This window comes from Macaca mulatta, chromosome 14, assembly GCF_049350105.2.
Source record: "Macaca mulatta isolate MMU2019108-1 chromosome 14, T2T-MMU8v2.0, whole genome shotgun sequence".
NCBI classification, from domain to species: Eukaryota; Metazoa; Chordata; class Mammalia; order Primates; family Cercopithecidae; genus Macaca; species Macaca mulatta.
Genome location: NC_133419.1, coordinates 79,198,696 through 79,216,394, shown reverse-complemented (window position 1 = coordinate 79,216,394; position 17,699 = coordinate 79,198,696). Strand labels below are relative to the sequence as shown.

The window sequence follows — 17,699 nt, the reverse complement described above, 5'->3', positions numbered from 1 at the left end:
TAACTTTCCCAACTCCCCCCATATTAGGCCAGAACCCAGGTCTCTTGTCCCTCTCATTGATTCATTTTAACAAATATATATTGAGTGTCTGCTATGTGCAGGCACTGGTACATTCTAATGGAAGAAGTAAGACAATGAAACTAATTGCAGAATTGATCATGTAAGTATCCTTGGGACTGTTGCTATTGAGAGAAGTACAGTATGCTAGGAAAGCATGAATGGTGGCCTGCACTGGGACTCGCAGCCCTGAACCCATCGTGCCACCTCTCACTGCACTGCATGTTCATGGTGCCATGAGACAAGCCCAGTGCTTGTCTTGATTGTTTTTGGCAAGGATTTATTTATGAGGACCATAGCTTTTGACCTAAACATTATACAACTTGGGCTGGCAAAGGGTTATTTTCTTGTTTATGAATTTCTTAGTGAAGTTATACAAACTTAAAACAAGTAAATCCAATAATAATAATAATAACAGCTCTCATTTATTGAATGCCTATGTATGTTACCCACTGTGATAAATAATTGGTATATATTATCTCATTTAATACTCTCAAGTACTCTTAGAATCAGGTATTATCTCCATTTTACAGATGAGAAAACTGAAGCTTAGAGTTAAATAATTTGCCAGTTATAGCACAAGTAGTAAGTAAAATGATGGTGCTAGGATTTGAACTGAGGCTGATCTACCTCCAAAGTCCTCGCTCTATTACGACACATGGCTTTTATTAAAAATTCAGGATTAAATGGTGTAAAATTGGATCTGCCCTAGAAAATCAGGATCTGAATATTTTTAACAAAAATTTACTTATTTTAGAAATCTATATAAAGTGCCTAGCACAGTGGCCAGCCCTAGTAGACCCTCAGTACATGGCAGCTGTCTTTGTCTCACCATCCTGAAGCATCTAAACCAGAGGTTGGCAAATTACAGCCCACAGACCAAATCGGGCCCATCACCTATTTTTGTAAATCAAGTTAGTTGGAGCACAGCCATGCTTATTCATTTAAAAATGGCTGCTTTCAAGCTATAATGGCAGAGTTGAGTAATTGCAAGAGACCATATGGCTCACAAGCCTAAACTATTTATTCTCTGGGTCTTTACAGAACAAGTTTGCTGACTCTGATCTAGATAACTGCCTCAGTTTCCTATTTTGCCTTTCTGTGAGCCCCACCTGAGGTTATGGGTACAACATATGATATTATATGCCCTCTGCCCAAAATAGAGAGAAGGTAAAGGTGAGTAGAAGATTCAGATATTATGTTTGAGCTGTATGCCAGGCTTTGTGCATCATGCATACCTTATTTAACCCCCCCAACAACCACAGTTTGTAAGTAAAAAGACTGAGGCTCAAAGAAATTCAATAACGTGCCTGAGTCACACAGCCACTGAGTGGTACAGCCAAACTCTGATATGCCTCTCAAGCTTGTGCTCTTACGCGAGAGATACTCTTTGTCTCTTATAAGAGGCTTTATCTTACAGCAAAAGAAAGCAGTCAGCTACCATTCTTAAAGATCAGACCCTACTTCCTCCATGACTAATTCCAAATACAAATGAGGCTTAATTGAAAACAAGTCCCAGCTGGACAGACAAAAGTTGACATGAGACTAATTGAGGAAAAGAGAAAACTGTGATTGTTTAGATCACTAAAGGTGGCTGATGTTAGCAACTGAGTCAGAGTGCCTGGATAGCCACCTGTGTGTCACAGCACTGCTCCTGGGACTCACTTTTAAAACTTCTTTCTCTATCACTTTTTGGGGTGGCCATGCTGGTAGCCTCCCATCTTTCCCAGCAGGCTCCTACTATACAGAAACCCATAGTCTACAAACACTTCTGGAGGAATCCCTCCTAGGCTAGAGTATACAACTGTTACATGTTTCTTCCTTTGAATGGAAAACACAGTGGCCAGATTGATGGGTTGTTGTGATGAACATCTCAAGTGGAAATAAACATGTTATTTTCTTTTACTTTGGAATAACGGTCAACTATCTAAAGTCCTTGAAACACTCAAGTTTTAGATTCTGATTGATCAGCTATTTAGTGAGCGGCTACCTTGGCCCAGATCTTGTACTGGGCAGCAACTTTCACATTTGTTGTCCCATTTAAGAATAATGAGTCAATTTCCCATTACTTCACGGCAGAAGATTCAGTTTGTAGCCATATTTGGAGCACTTTGCTGCTCATAATAACAAAGCAAATGAAGCTTTCTAGCTGACACAGTGCTTTCACATCCATACCTCTCCCAAGACTGAGCAGAGGCAGAGAAGAGATGGAAGTCTTGCCAGTGACAGGTGGTTTTTGATGGCCCCTTGGAGAAGGGGGTTGGCAGGATTGTTAATGTAAGGACTTGAGTGAAAACCAAGTGGCACAATAGAAGCTGAAGTGAACCATGTAACTTAACATATTCTCAACATAGATTTCTGAGCCACAAACTTGGAGAGGTTTAAAGATGTGGCAATCAAAAAACCTGCAAATCTACTTTAATAGTATTTTTTTAAAACTTCCCCACTTTATAATATGGTCCAAGCAGAACCAACACAACATCTAAATATTGCCTGGCCCTTCTTGATCAAATCATCTACAGCCCTCTCAGATGGCCACACCTGTGTTAAGTTCCCACCATGTTTTGTACATCTCCTTTAGGGCATTTAGCAGTGAAATTTTTTGCCTATATAAATTTGTCTCCTTTGATAGGCTTTATGCACCTCATGAATAAGAATAGGTCTTATTCATTTCTGTACCTCCAGTGCTAGCCCAAAGAAGATGCTTAATAAATGACAGACAGGCAGGCAGACGTGCATATGAGTGTAATGAGAGCAGAGCAGCCTGGCTGTACCTGCGTTGCACTCACAGACAGCCCTAGTTAGTGTTTCACAATGGCCATCACAGCTCCTCTGGGTGCAGGGCCTTTTCTAAGTGTAGCTGTAGACAAGATGGTAAGAAAAAGTCCCAAGCCCTCTTCCTCAAAGCAAAGACAGTTGTTTAGGAGAAAATAAGACAAAATAAATGAAAAGCCTAGGGTCCAATAAAGTTGACCTACTATAAGAGTTGGAAAAAATAACGCCCTTTAGAATGATACCCAGAAGTGCTGAAGGAAGCGAGGAATAAACACAAAGGTGTTTCCTTTGTGCTAAACAGCTGCCAGAGATAAGAGGAACACATGAGAATGAACAAGAAGCAAGGATCAGGCAAAAAGTTCTATTGGTTAGATTCTGACAGGCCGACATCCACCGACTCCAGCTCCAGAATCCCAGTCACTTTTGAAAGAAGGGCTTTTAGATACAGAAGGTGTGGGTTTCAACCCTGTCCCTGCCACTTCTGACTGTGCGACCTTGGCAAGTCCTTTCACCTCTCTGAGCCTCAGTTGCCTTCTCTGTAAAGTGGCAATTCCTAGTGATACCTGCCTCCCTGGGCTGCTGTGGGCATTCGTGTGCTGATGGATATGAAGGCATTTTGCAAGTTGGCAGGTAGCGTGTGAGTGTGTGTGATGGCGGTTGACTCTGGGTGATCAGACCTCGACTCTGAACTTTGTCTTTCAGAGGGTTGCCCTGGGTTGTGCAATGGCAACGGCAGATGTACCTTAGACCTGAATGGTTGGCACTGCGTCTGCCAGCTGGGCTGGAGAGGAGCTGGCTGTGACACTTCCATGGAGACTGCCTGCGGTGACAGCAAAGACAACGATGGAGGTAGGGCTCTGGCACCAATGGGCTCCAGGCGGCTCCAGAGGGTGGGAGGCCCAGAGTGGAGAATGGGTATTACTGAGCTAACAGGCCACCAGCACACCAGTCATCCAGTCAGGGGGACCTGTGGTGCAAGCAAAAAAGCTGCATATGTGGCTTAGGGATGAGTGTGTGTCACAGGTGTTCCATTTGAATCAATTAAAATTAACTAATATAAATGAAAGTAATTGATATCCAGCAGCCAGTATAGAGGAGAAGGCATATGGAAGAAAGGTTTCTAACTATTCAACAGTAGGATGAGATGTCTGGCAAAGTTATGGGTCCCCCTCACTGAAGATGGATAAGAAGAGACCATCTAATTCTTTATCACAGAAGCTGCAGAGGGACACTTCTCCAGGGGAGGGAGGTTGAGTTACCTTTGGTCAAGGTCTCTTCTCCTCTGATTCTGGGGGTTACCCTCACTGCACACCAGCAGACACCTTTTGTAATAGAAATGGCCTTTGCTTTGGGTTTTTTTAAAGTGCTAGACAGTCAAAGCCCAAGGAAGGAGGTGCTCATCTTTTAGAACATTCATTAGCTGAGAGTGAAGACCTGAGTTCTAATTCCAGCTCTGGCTTTGACTCCCTGTGCATCCTTACACATGCTGTTTAGTGGCTCTGGGCCTCACTCTCTCTGTTAATAAAATGAGGCAGCTGGCCCATAAGTACCATTTCAGTCCTTATCTTAGTCATAGAATTAGCCTTCATTTTTCTGTTGCATTAACTTGGGTAAATACAACCATAATGTGTTCTACTTTCCCACCTGGAAGATACATCAGTCCTTCCTGATTCTCCCACTTGCAGGTGGTTATTAGGAGAATGAAAAGATAAAGATATGAAAAAAACCAAAACAGTTAACCCTTTCTTCCTAATGATGGCCTAACAGTTAGCTTAGTCCAAACAAGTCTATGTGGCTCCCTAATATTTATACCAAAGGATTTTAATATGTTTCACAGTGTAGGAAATCAATAGCTCAGAAACTCAGCATTCTAACCTTTGGGAATTTTCTATTTAGAGGGATTCTCAAACCCCAAAGCACCATAAGAATTAAAGGCCAAGTGTGTGATATTGTGATTTCTGTGGTTTATTTGCCTTCAGTGGGTTTCAGCAGCCTAGAGAGGGCTGTTTCAGAGCACTGGTCTTTGAGCCAGGCAGCTTTCAGCCCTTTTGCCTGCTGCCTAAATCCAGGAGGTAATTGGGCCTGATGCACCCAGGCCCAGGCCCAGTGGAGCAATTGTCAACAAGGAGCTTGTGGGGTTGGCCATAGTAGCTAGGCAGAAACAGAAGGTCTATGTTCTCCTGAGATCTTGGAGGGTTGAAATGTTCCTTAATCAATCTGAAACTTGTGGAGTTCATTAATTTTTGTGCTCCATAAATATCCAGAGTTCTTTTAGAATTGGGCCCTATGCTAGGCATAGAGATAAGGAAGTCCTGTCCCTGTACGCCAGGACCTCAAATGGGGGAGAAAGACCGCAAGTTAAATGCTAATGAACTGTGATAAGTGCTGTTGTAGAGTTATATATTGGTTGTTGTGGGAGTAGGAAAGCATTCTTCAAGAAGGTGACACTTGGATGGGTAGCGGTTTCCTGGAAAGGAAAGGGCTCTCTATTCAGAGACATCATTATGGGCCAAGCCAGGACAAAACAGGGAAGGGCAACAAGCACCCCTGTCTTCAGGCAAGGTAAAGTGCTTTTATATTTACTCTTCATAGGAAAGAGATGTCAGCCTACATTATCTGCATGATTTCCTCAGCATTCCCCTTCACTTTGTCTGTGTAGGCACAATTCCAGTAACTAATAGTAACACTCATGTAATAGAAGAAAAGGGGAGAGGAGCCACCATTCCCTTCTCACGAGTCAAAAGTCTTGGCCAAAGCCTTCAAACAGCTGTTGCACATCTGGGCAGCGAAATAACTGCATGTCTTTAGGAAATGTGGGGAAAGGGCGCACCTCTCTCCCTACCAGTATACATACAAGTGTAGGTTATAGAACAAGGCTCATTGATTCTCTCCCATGAAATGCAATTCAAGTGTGTCCTTTGTTTGCCATACTTCAGAGCCAGCCCTCCTAGCACAAGAATGCACCATTGGTAACATGGGGCATGGGCATACCGTAGCCCAAAGCCCACAGCTCTGCGGGGAGAGAGAGGTTCTTCTCATAGGAAATGGGGCTGATCCACACCCCAGGGGAATAGAGCCTCCTCCAGCTGTTCTGAGAGATGAGCCAGTAGGAAGTGGAAAAGATCAACCAGAAAAATCCCCAATTGTGGGAGAATATGCCACTTGCATTTTTGGAGCATGTTATGGGCTGAAATGAGCTTGCACATAGTTTATTCACTCACTCAACCAATGTTAACCAAGTGTCTACATTGTATCAGACCCTGTCCAGGGTACTGGGGCTTCAGAGATAAATAAGACACAGTCCCTGCCCTTGTGAAGGTCACAATCTAGAGGGAGAGAGAAACAGGAAGTAATTGCAATGCAATGGGACAATTGCCAGGATAAAGGAGCATCCACTCATTCAACTGATATCAGATGCCTGGGTGCCCTGCTGGGAACTGTGATGTGATTTCTGTCCCATGGGACTTTCAGTCCAGTCAGGAAGACATCCCATGGGTCATCATGGTTGGGAATAGAATCAGCTGGGAAGGCCAAATTGTTGAGGGTCTTTGACCTCAGGTTCTCAACTATGAAAGGAGGAAACGTCTCACCTCAGGGCGCTCTCAGTTCAGTGGGCTATCCACCCATTGCGGGAGCCAAGGGGAAGGTGCCGCGGACCCCTGCTTTGCAGGGTGGCATAGATGAAACAACCTTAGAGAGTGGAATGTCCCCAAGTGCCAGGGGTAGTAAGAGTTATCGCCACTGGCCTCTTTATTACTCTGAGCCTTGGCCAAATGGGGGCAGTTTTAGTGGAGGGAGAGAGGAAGAAAGGAGCACATGAGTAAGCCATATTTGCACTGGGCTACTTTCAGTTCAGCCAAGCACACGTTTGTAGGGCTCCTGCTACCTACAAGGCACCATGCTCCTTTCCAAGGAGACGTAAAGACCAGTGAACATGGCCCAGTCTTTCTCCCTCAAGAAACTCACAGTCATTTGTAAGAAATTGTCATCCAAATGACTCAGTCTGATGGAAGCAGAATTAAATGAGTGCCTTTATTTCAGCCATGACAGGGTATACAGCATAATCCCAGATAAATCATTCAGGCTGGAGAGAAATCGTGTTAGAGTCTCACTGAGTGGTTGTTCTTAGATGATATGACTCAAGGCTTGGAGAAGGAATTAACAGAGTTTAATGTTGAGTAAGAGGATTGAAAGGGACATCAGAGAACCTTGACTTTAACTCCCTCTCCTGCATGTTTACAGACAGGACAAGTGGAGCCCAGAGAGGAGAGGTGACATCACACACATCATAGTCACAAAGCAAGTCATTACATGACCTGGACTAGATTCTTCAGCCATTCCACATGGTCTTGTGAACCTAGAGCACTTCTGCCTTCTCCTAGTGATTTATCCTCCACCTAGAAGTGTAGTGTGAGTACTTACTCAGATTTAAGTAGGCTGCAGCAGTACCGCAAAGCTTATGAGAGTGTAATAACTTGTATGTCACTTTACAGTTTGCAAAGCAATTGTGTATCCACCCAATAACACTGTGAGGAATGTGGCCTTATTATCCCCTTACTATTCCCTCATGATAAGGAAAAGGAAGCTTAGCGAGTATTTTGCAGAAGTCACATAGCTGGCCGGTCGCAGAATCTGCCAGAGTATGTGAGGTCTGGCGACATTAGAGCTTCTCACTGTGTCCAGATCTCAGACATATGGCCCGCTGTAGACCCCTGTAGCCCTTCAAGTTATCTAAGAATTCCTGGTTACTCTTCTTTCCCAATTTGCTGGGTTTAAAACAACACATTTTAAATTAAACTTGAATTTCAAGTTTCATTAAGAATGCTACAACAGTGTTTTTAAATGATGAGACAAAAAGAAAAAAGCTGCACTTTGGGAGGCTGAGGCGGGTAGATCACTTGAGGCCAGGAGTTCGAGAACTGTCTGGCCAAGATGGCAAAACCCCATCTGTACTAAAAATGCAAAAACTTAGCTGGGCTTGGTGGTGTGTACCTGTAATCCCAGCTACCTAGGAGGCTGAGGTACGAGAATCACTTGAATTTGGGAGGTGGAGGTTTCAGTGAGCTGAGATTGTGTCTGTGCACTCCAGCACTCCAGCCAGGGCAACAGAGGAGGACTGTGTCTGGGGGGGGAAAAAAAGGAGCTAAACAGTACGACTGAGCCAGGGAGTAGCTTTATTGGTTTGTTTTTATTTTCATGTATGATTTTTGGCTAGATTTAAACATGGAAACAAGATCCTTCATGTGACTCGTTGACCGCCGGTCTCCTAATGCTCTCACCTTGGGCACTGGCTCCTGAGAGGGACCAGAAGGCAGACAAGCAGAGGGGCCCTAACTCACCCACTCAAAGTGAAGCCTGTGTGTGCCCCGCTTGACAAAGAAGGTGTGCCCCATTCGTACTGTGTGCCTTGAGTACATGCTGACTAAGTGCAGACACATGCATCTTCTCGTTTTACCCTCTTATGGGGATGTTCATTCATGCCCATTTCAAAGATGGTAATACCATGTCCCAAAGATGCTAAGTCACTGTAAAATGAGGATAATAATGCCCACTTTGCAGGGCTGCTATGAGGATCACAGGTTATATATTTAAAGGACCTGAGAGGCAACATAGCACAGTGATTAAAAGTACAGGATCTGTACCCAGATTGTCTGGATTCAACTCCTGGCTCCCTGATTTGGTCACTGTGTGACCTTGAGTGACGTACTCAACTTAACTCTAAGACTTAGTTTATCAACTACAGATATCAGTTGTTTCTCCTGCTCCTTTCCACCTGCAATCACAAAAACATGATATTTATTATAAAATATGTATTTGTAAATAATTATTTTTAAAAATTGGAATTATGTCCTCTATAAAATTTTACATTCTATTTTTTCATTTAATATTATGATATACTTCTCTATATAATATGTTTTTATCTTTTTCATTTTCTTTGTTAAAGTCTGTATTCCAGACTGTTACACACTCTTTGCTAGAAAAGAATCCAAACGTACATAAAGGAAAACAACAGCCATTGTTGAGCACATTCCTGAGTGCCGGGCACTGTGCTAGACACTCTGCACACATCATCTCCAGCCTTTACAACAAAGTTGCAAGGCACACATTTACATACAGGGAAACTAAGGCTCAGAGAACTGAAATGATTTGCCCAAAGTCACACAGTGGCTCAGTGGGAGAGCTAGGATTAGATTGGAACCTATGTTTTTTAAAAGCCTCCAGGATAAAAACTCCACTGGATTTTAAGCAACCAGGCCTTTTCTGATAAAGGATCTTTAAGTAGCTTCAAGGTATGATAATCTCTTTTGGTGCTCTTGGCCCCATGAAAAAACAATCTTGGATAGATTGTTGCAATAGATAATTGAGAGATGCAACCTAGAAGGAGAAATTTCAGGAAAACTGAGAACAAAGGTCTCTGTCTTCCCTTTTCCTTTTCATCTCCTATTGCTGGAAGGGAGAGTTCACATAAAGCCAAAGAATTTGGTCATCCTTCAAAATATCTCTAAACCACATTTCTCATGATAAGAGACAAGAGAGAAATTGACCTTTAAAAATCTTGTGTTCCAACGGGAAGATAAAGACTTTGCAAGCCTTTTGAAAGGAGGCACAGAATTTATTATAGCAAATGACAAAATCTTCTCCCTAGTATGTACAGACGGGGAGACACATTCCACCTTCCACCCCCGGGGCCTCCGCAAATGCTCTTGTAAAACAGTTCTGTGGTCAGACTGCAGACAAGAAAGAGATAAGGTTGGCTAATGGGTCGTCAAGCCAAGGAAGAGTTAAGCCTGCAGAAAGACTGATAGGCTTGCTATACACTGTCCATGGGGCTGTGAGGTTAAGGAACCATGCAAACAACTAAGGTACAAAGAGCTTACTAGACCACAGATTGCCCCTCATTGCCCCAGCCCGCACCCCCATTCTCCTTTTTATCCTTGCCCATTCTTTTAGATTCAGTTCAAGCATTCTGTCTTCTAGGAAATAACCCAGCCCCCAGTCTGAGTTGGGGTCCCACCTTTGGGCTTCCACAGCCCCTTTTGCTTCCTTCTTCTCCAACACTCAGTTGTCTCTGTCTACCCCACTACACCAAATCCTTTAGAGGCGTGACTCTGTTTTACTCCTGAACATCCAGTACCTAACAACAGGGCCTTCCAGCCATAATGGGTGCTAAGTGAATGTTAACAGGCATGTTCCCTGTGTCTCTTTTCTAAAGAGAGGCATGAGCTCCTCCTGTAGGGAATGGCTTCCATCACACCCCATGGCCCTTGATGGGCCCTGTCAAGCTGATGGAGCTGTCTAATTTGAGATTCTCAAATAAAAAAGGCATGCATTTATTCATTCATTCAACCAATGTGATGCTTACTGTGTGCAAAGCACTGTGCTATGCATTTGAGATACAGAAATAAACAAGTCAATTTCTGCCCCCTGTGGAGAGGCGACAGAGCTTGGGAGCCAGAAAATCCGGAGCATTGCTATAAAGAGTTGTCCACTGTGGAATTGTGCCTGACAGCTGGATATACAGAAAGATAATGGACCGAATTCCCAGCTCTGCTCTTTAACTAGCAGAACGATGTCAGGGAAATTACATAACCCGAGCCCCAGTGTCCCTATTCGTAAAGGTGAGAAGGTTGGCCTCGCCCCCGTCTTTAATAACACGCTCCTGCATACCTTTTACTTCCTGTGAAAGTCACAGCAGGCTGGCCACCAGGGGACATGGGTCTCTGGCGTTTAAAGGCCAGGAGGTGGCCATCAGGCAGGCCCACAGACTTGAGGCTATCCCATGTACCTTTGGCCTCCCCGATGCGGATGCAGACACGAGAAAGGGAAATGAGGGGCCTAAGGACCCACCACTCACGGGCCACCATTAAGGTCACACAACAAACAGGAAGCTACTTCTAGTCAGTACTGCAACTGTTCACTCAAAGAAGGGCCACGTGGCCAGCAGAGGACTCGGCCCATGTCTGCGCCCAGCCCCTGTCTCCAGGGCAGGCTCCAGAGAACAGTTACCAGCATGCGAAAGACACTCAATCTCCAGGGCAGGCTCCAGAGAACAGTTACCAGCATGCGAAAGACACTCACATTTCTTTTGTCGACTTACTCGTTCACTCTTTTAAACCCTGGAGCTCTTCAGCCATCCTGAGAGGTTGGCAGAGACTGGTATCCTGGTTTCACAGGAGTCAATCGCATCTCGGGCATAGGAAGGATGTGCCCAGGGTCTCATGGCTAGAGAAGGGCAGATACAGGAGAGAGGCTGGGTCTTCAGGCATCTAGCTTGGATGTCTTCCTCCCACGCACCCCTTTCCCTAGTTCTCCAGGTCATTTGACACCTACCTGCAAGGTAGGCATTGAAGAGGGATCGCAGTGAGAGGATGGCAGGGCCTTCATCCTCCAGCCAGAGCACATAGATGAAAATGTTAGGAGAAGCCAGCCCTTCATGTACCAGCAGCAAGTGAGCACCACAGAGCTTCAAGTTCAAGGGTCAGGAGTATGTGAACCACTTTGGAGTGTTTCATTTAGTGCCCCCAGATGCTGGTCCCCCTTCTTTTTTCCCCTTTTCTTTGCCCTCCACTCCCCATCAGGGGCCACTCTTGAGTGCGGCACTGCTGCACCCCTAGCCTCCAGGGCCTGCCTGGCCTTTTCCACATTCTCTTCTGCCTCTTTTCACTGTCACCATGTAAAAGGGGGCATGTGTTTAGAACTTTGAGGAAAAAGGAAATTTCTAGGGAAAAAAATGTTCTTTCCCAAAAGTTGGGGTTTAGGAGGGTTTTATGGAAAATCTGAAGGGAATAGAAGCAAATCTTCTACTTTCCTGATTTTTTTTTTCTGCTGTGATAATGAAAGTCTCTGAATGGGAATAGCAAATATAAAAATGCAGAGAATTTATAAGTCAACCAACTTATGTATAATATACAATTAGGTGAGATATGAAGTATCTGGAAACTATAAATGTTTCCAAGCCACCCCAAAACCAGAGAATCCCCCGAACTGTATGTTGATGTTTCTAGTCTATCCCAAAAATTACATTTCTGTCCCCACAGCATGCTTTTTTGTCTTTTAGTGTGAATCATCTAAAATTTGTCATCTACGCCTAAGAAAATTAAATTGTGAGCCATTCTCCCTCACTGTAGAACAGCCATATGCACTGTTTCAGGCCACCATATGCTACATTTGAAAATATAAAGAGGGTTTTACTCAGAAGCTGGTCTTGTAAACTGCAGCCTTTGAAAAGAATGCTGTGAGCCCTGCTCATTTGTGTGTCTCATTTACATAGAATTGCCTCCATTGGTGGAAGTTTTGTCCGCAGTTACTACTCAGCAAATATTTGTTAAATAAATGATTAGGAAGCATCACCACAGGAAGGTATAGGCATTAATCACTCCCACCTGTGAAGCATGGAGTAAGACATTCCACAGTGCCACAGCCTCTCATAAGAGCACAGTTTATGTGATATTTCCATTGTAGAAGACCCCAATCTGCAAATCCCCAGAGACCTCTGCTACCCTAATTTACAGTGCATTGCTATGACCATGTTTATCCACTTCAGTTCTCTAAGGCCCAACTGCATCATCCAGAAAGGGCTGTCCTGTAATGTGTGTGTAGGGAGGGGCAAGGGTAGGGCAAAAGAGCCTGTTACCAGGATATGGTTCAAGGGGGGCTCCTGGGCAGGAGCTAATAGTAACTATCATTTACCAAGTACTTGCTTAGTTGCTAGTTATCATGCTAAGTGCCTGCCTCACATCCATGATCTTGCCTCATTCTCACAGCATCTTTATGAAGTAAGTTTGATGATTCATTTTATAGATGGGAGAACTGAGGCTCAGAGCTCTTGCTGGAACTCTTATTTTCAGCAAAATGGCCAACTAGGTCATACAGAGATTCTCTGATGATAAGGTACAACCATTCGTATATAAAATTGAGGAAAGAAGAAAAGGGAGACAAGAGAGCCCTGGATTCTAGAAACAAGATGAAGCTGATGGGCCAGAGCAGTGGGCACAGGAGCCCAAGCTACAGCAGGCCTGGAAGATGTGCAGGATCATCAGCGCCAGGGAGACTCAGAACGGAATAATTTCACAGTCAGCAGACAGGGCACATCCACAGTGGGAGGTTGGAACTGAGGCCTCGCATAAAGCTGGGATCCTCAAAGGCTACAAGTCGCATGAGAAGAGGACTGAAAAAAAACGGTGCCTACTAGGCCAGAAGGATAACATGGAGGCATTTCTCTGCCATGGCTTGTTGGAGGTGGGAGGTGTGCTAAGAGACCAAGCCTATACCTCAAAAGACCTTGAAATCTAAACTGACACACTAGAGCAGTCCTAGAACTCCAACCTAAGAAATCAACCTGAAAAGTGGTCCCAGACAAGCAGTACCCCTGGGGTGGCCAGCTGACGTAATCAGAAAGCCACCCTGGAGGGTTAGTTCAACCACACAAGATTCCCATAGGAAAGGCGAGCCTTCTGAGAATTAACAGAATCATAGAACACACAGGAAATGATTGACCATGAGCTGGAGTCAACAACTACAACATGCAGAATGATGACCACTCCCAAGAACTTAACAGCCTGAAAAAGACTATAAAATGAATATACCTTTAAATGACTAAAGAGAGAAAATGATGTATAAAAACCACAGAACAAGACAAGATCAAGAAAGAAACAGGTGGATTTTGAAAAGTTCCAAATAGCCTATCCAGAAATTTTAAAGTAAGATAATTTAAGTTAATGACCCAAAGAACGAATTAAACAGCAGACCAGACACAAATGATGGGAAAATAAATGAAGTAGAATAGAGATTTGAAGAAATAAATCAGGATAGAATGCAGATAAAAAGATGGAAATTAAGGAAGAGGTTGAGAGACATGAAAGCTAGGAGAAGAACCTTTAAGCATTTAGTAGTTAATTTCCTGAAGACTAGAGAGAAAGGGAGAGGGAAATATTCAAAGAGCTCAAAACCAAACTTTGCAGAACTAATGAGAGGCACGAATACTAATTAAACGGCCATGGTGTGGCCTATCAGTTCCTATGTGGGGGAGGCATGCATGCTGGGTCCCATGCTTGCAGACAGAATCTCAGCCTAAAAGTTCCTCTCTAGAAAATGTTTATCTCATTGTCACAAGACATCCAAGGTAAGTTTTGTGCTTCACACTTGGCTATAGAGACAGATTGGTGAGTCTAAGTAATTAACCATCCTTCTTTTTCTCCCCTGTTGTGCATATGAAGAAACTGAGGTTTAAAGAAGTGAAGTAACTTGAACCAAGTCATACAGTTTGCATGGGAATTGGGAACTGGGGTCCAAATCCAGGTAGTTTGCCTGGAGAGAGGGCTCTCTTAAGCATTGCGCATTTGGCCACCGATCACAGAATAAAAGGCTCCGTCAAACTCTGATGTCCTGTGACGTGGATGCTGGATTCGTGGGACAGGACTGACCTGGGTCAGTCATTTATTCATCCTTCAAACCTCTGTGGATTACAGTCACTGTTCCTGTCCAGGTCTGGGCCCTGGGATACTGAAATGAATCAGACAACCCCTGATCTCTAGGAGCTCATCGTTTGGGTTGCAGAGTATGGGGGTCAGGGGACAGAGAGAAAATCAAAATTATAAATATGGAAAGAGACGTACTGTGATGGACGTTGCCCAAGAGGCTGGAAGAGCACGGAAGAGTAGTGTCTCACTAAGATTCAGAAATTCAGAAATTCATGTTCTCTGCTTAAGAAATAGTTCCTAAAAGTCTCTCCAGAGACATTACATGCCTCAGAAAGAACTGAGTTCAGATTCTGAGTCAGCTTCTTCACTGACTACGTGACCTTTACCAAGTTACTTTACCACTTTGAGCCTCTGGTTCCTTTTCTCTAAAATGAAAGTGACAACAGTGGCTACTTCATAGAGGATTCAATGATGCATTCCTCGTAATATATTTAGCACAATGCCTGGCACTCAATAAATATGGCAATTCATCATCATCATCATCATTTTAATATAGATATTAATAAGAACAGCTGTCATTTCTGGCTAACCTCCCCCAGGACTAGAGAGCAGACATCCCTTCTCACAGGAAGCAGTTCTTTCCAGGTGCCACAGAGCTGAATGTTTATAAACGGGTAAAACACAGGCTTCCAGGGACTGCTTTGGTGGTAAACAAGACCAGGCAAGAGCTAATAAAATTTCAAATTAGCCATGACTTTTCACGGCCCTTCAATTGTGCTAGCTGATTTAATGGTCAACGTCCCTGCTCACTGGGATTGAATAATGGAGCATTTCTGCAGAGTTACGGATGAGACAGCTGAATCTGTCACGCTAACATCAATAGCAGAATGCAAATAACCCTCAGCTTGGGCTGTAATTATGTGTTTAAGCGATGTCTGACAGGGGCAGCATGAGAATGTGTGACGGAGCCTGCTGGCTGCCGGAGAAGACAGGTGCTTTGCTAGGCAGTTGTATCTGGGAGCTGGGACAAGAGCCACAAGTTAGGACCCAGATCAATGCTGGGGTGAGGGGAGGCATTCTTTCCATATCTCAGAGTGAATCTAGCAGGTAAGCAGACAAAGGATGAATGGCTCTTCATGTTGATGAGCCATGTTCTAGGTTCAGGATCAGGAAGGGAAACTAACCCAGAGTTAAGCACTATGATACCATGTGTCAGATACTATGCTAGATTTGGGGACATAATGCTGCACTTTTTACCTATATAACAAATACTTGTATGACACTCACTCTTATTATCCTCCTTTAAGAGATATGGGAAACTGAGGCCGAAGAGTTTAAGTAACTTGCCCAAAGTCACACACTAGTAAGTTTCAGTGCCAGGATTTGACCCCCAGACAGTCTATCTCTGGAATCCATACTCTTTTTATCACTATCTGCCTTCAAGGAGACCATAAGCTTTTCAGCACTGTGCAGATATGGGAGAGAAACAGAAAGGCTTTTTGTTACTAATTTATTAAGGAAAAAACTAGGTTTTAGGGCAATCAAGTAGCTTACCTGAGGCCACACCACTAGCAAGGAGGATCGGGGACACCGAGTCTAGCCAATGCATTTGCAATACTTTGGTGGGCAGCTTCTGTATTGTTAACTCCATGAAGAAAACTAGAGAGGTAGGTATGTCACTGTTACTCCCACATTATTGAAGAGATGGGGCTCAGAGAGACTAAGTACAGGAACTTGTCCAGGGTCGTTCTCAGGGGCCATACTCGGTCTTGAACTTTAGTCTCTGAACATCATGGTCCTCCTACCATAGCACACTGCTTACTTGAATGGGATGAAGTCACAGTTTTCTGGCTTTTATGGACTGGCATTTGTCACAACCCCTGCTTCACTGGTAAATTCATTCAATTCGCATTTGTTTATTTGTATAACAGTTATGTTTTAAGCACCTCCACTAAGTGCTAGAACACAGAACGTATCTGTGTGCTCCCACAGTGGTGGGGGAGTTTGCCAGAGTCACACAGCTGAGATGCAGCAGAGCCCGAATTTGAACCCAGGCAGGAATACATGTCGTTAGACTGTTGTCTGCCAACAAAGCACACAGACTATGACCCTGGGCTTTTCCTGTCCCCCACTTTGGGCACTATCTGCTGATCTCTTTGTTGTCTGTTTTGAGCTAGTCTGTTAATATAAGGTGCCTGTAAAAGTACTTTGATATAATGAGGCCAAAAATCTGTGATCTGGTGGACTTTCTTTGTACGTTGGGAAGATAGTAGAGCTGTAATACAATTTCCAGTCCTGAAGAAGTCCATCCATGTGGTAAAAAGAATTCCCTGCCAATGGCAACTCTGTCAGGGATCTGAAATCATCCAACAAACTCGAAAAGCACAAATATCCCTGCAGCCTCCTCTCCCAGAAAGCAGAGCAGGCCTCCAGAGGGCCGAGGACTCAGCCGCAGGCCACACACTTACACTGCGGCTGGGAGAGATGCTGAGAATTGCTGCGCCTTCACTCCCAAAGCCAGGCAGTCACCAAGGCTTACAGTTTTACCTCCTAAATGTCTCTCAATACCATCTACTTCTCTTAATTGCCACTGTTGCTACTGCAGTCTAAGCAACCTTTATTTTCCACCTGTGCAACCTCAGTGATGCCCTCTCCTGTCTGGCTCCCAGCTTCCACTGAGGTCCTCTCCGCTTTCAGCAGTGCACACCAGATGAAGTCACCTCCTGCTTAAAATCCTTCAGTGGTTCCCATTGTCCTGAGGGTGAAATTCAAACTCCCTAACCTGGCCTGCAAGGCCCAGCCTGGTATGCCCCTGTCAACCTCAGCAGCCTCATCTGGTGCTCTTCCACTCACCTTCCGGCCATCAGCATTTGAATACAGCATCACAAATGTTCATGTGTTATCTCACTTCTGGGTCTTCATACATACAATCCCTTCTATCTCGATGGAAGGAAAAACATACAGTACAGACACTGTACACTTACTGTCTCTCTCTCCTTCTAGACTAGTGAGCTAGGACCACATCTGAGTCACTTGCATCTCTTTGGTGCCCAGCAGAGACTTTGGCTTATATCAGCATTTAATAAAGTTTTTTGAATGAGTGAAAAATAGAGAAGAAATGAATTAAGGCATTCTGGATAAACATGGCTGATTGAACATAGCAATATAAACCACATGCTCTGTCACTCCTGCAGATGGCCTGGTGGACTGCATGGACCCTGACTGCTGCCTCCAGCCCCTGTGTCATGTCAACCCACTGTGCCTGGGCTCCCCTGACCCTCTGGACATCATCCAGGAGACACAGGTCCCTGTGTCACAGCAGAACCTACACTCCTTCTATGACCGCATCAAGTTCCTCGTGGGCAGGGACAGCACGCACATCATCCCCGGGGAGAACCCCTTTGATGGAGGGTGAGTCCGAGGGCCCCAGCTCCAGCCAGGGCTCTC

The 17,699-nt window shown here is 44.3% G+C and overlaps 1 protein-coding gene across 2 annotated transcripts in view; it reads left to right on the top strand.

Moving 5' to 3' along the window:
- TENM4 (teneurin transmembrane protein 4) overlaps positions 1-17,699 on the top strand; it is a 792,376-nt gene that overhangs the window by 676,810 nt on the left and 97,867 nt on the right. For both annotated transcript variants that reach the window (XM_015115340.3, XM_077964103.1), the window contains exons 18-19: positions 3,535-3,681; positions 17,447-17,663. In XM_015115340.3, coding sequence (XP_014970826.2) covers positions 3,535-3,681; positions 17,447-17,663 — 364 coding nt within the window. The remainder of the gene's footprint in view (positions 1-3,534; positions 3,682-17,446; positions 17,664-17,699) is intronic.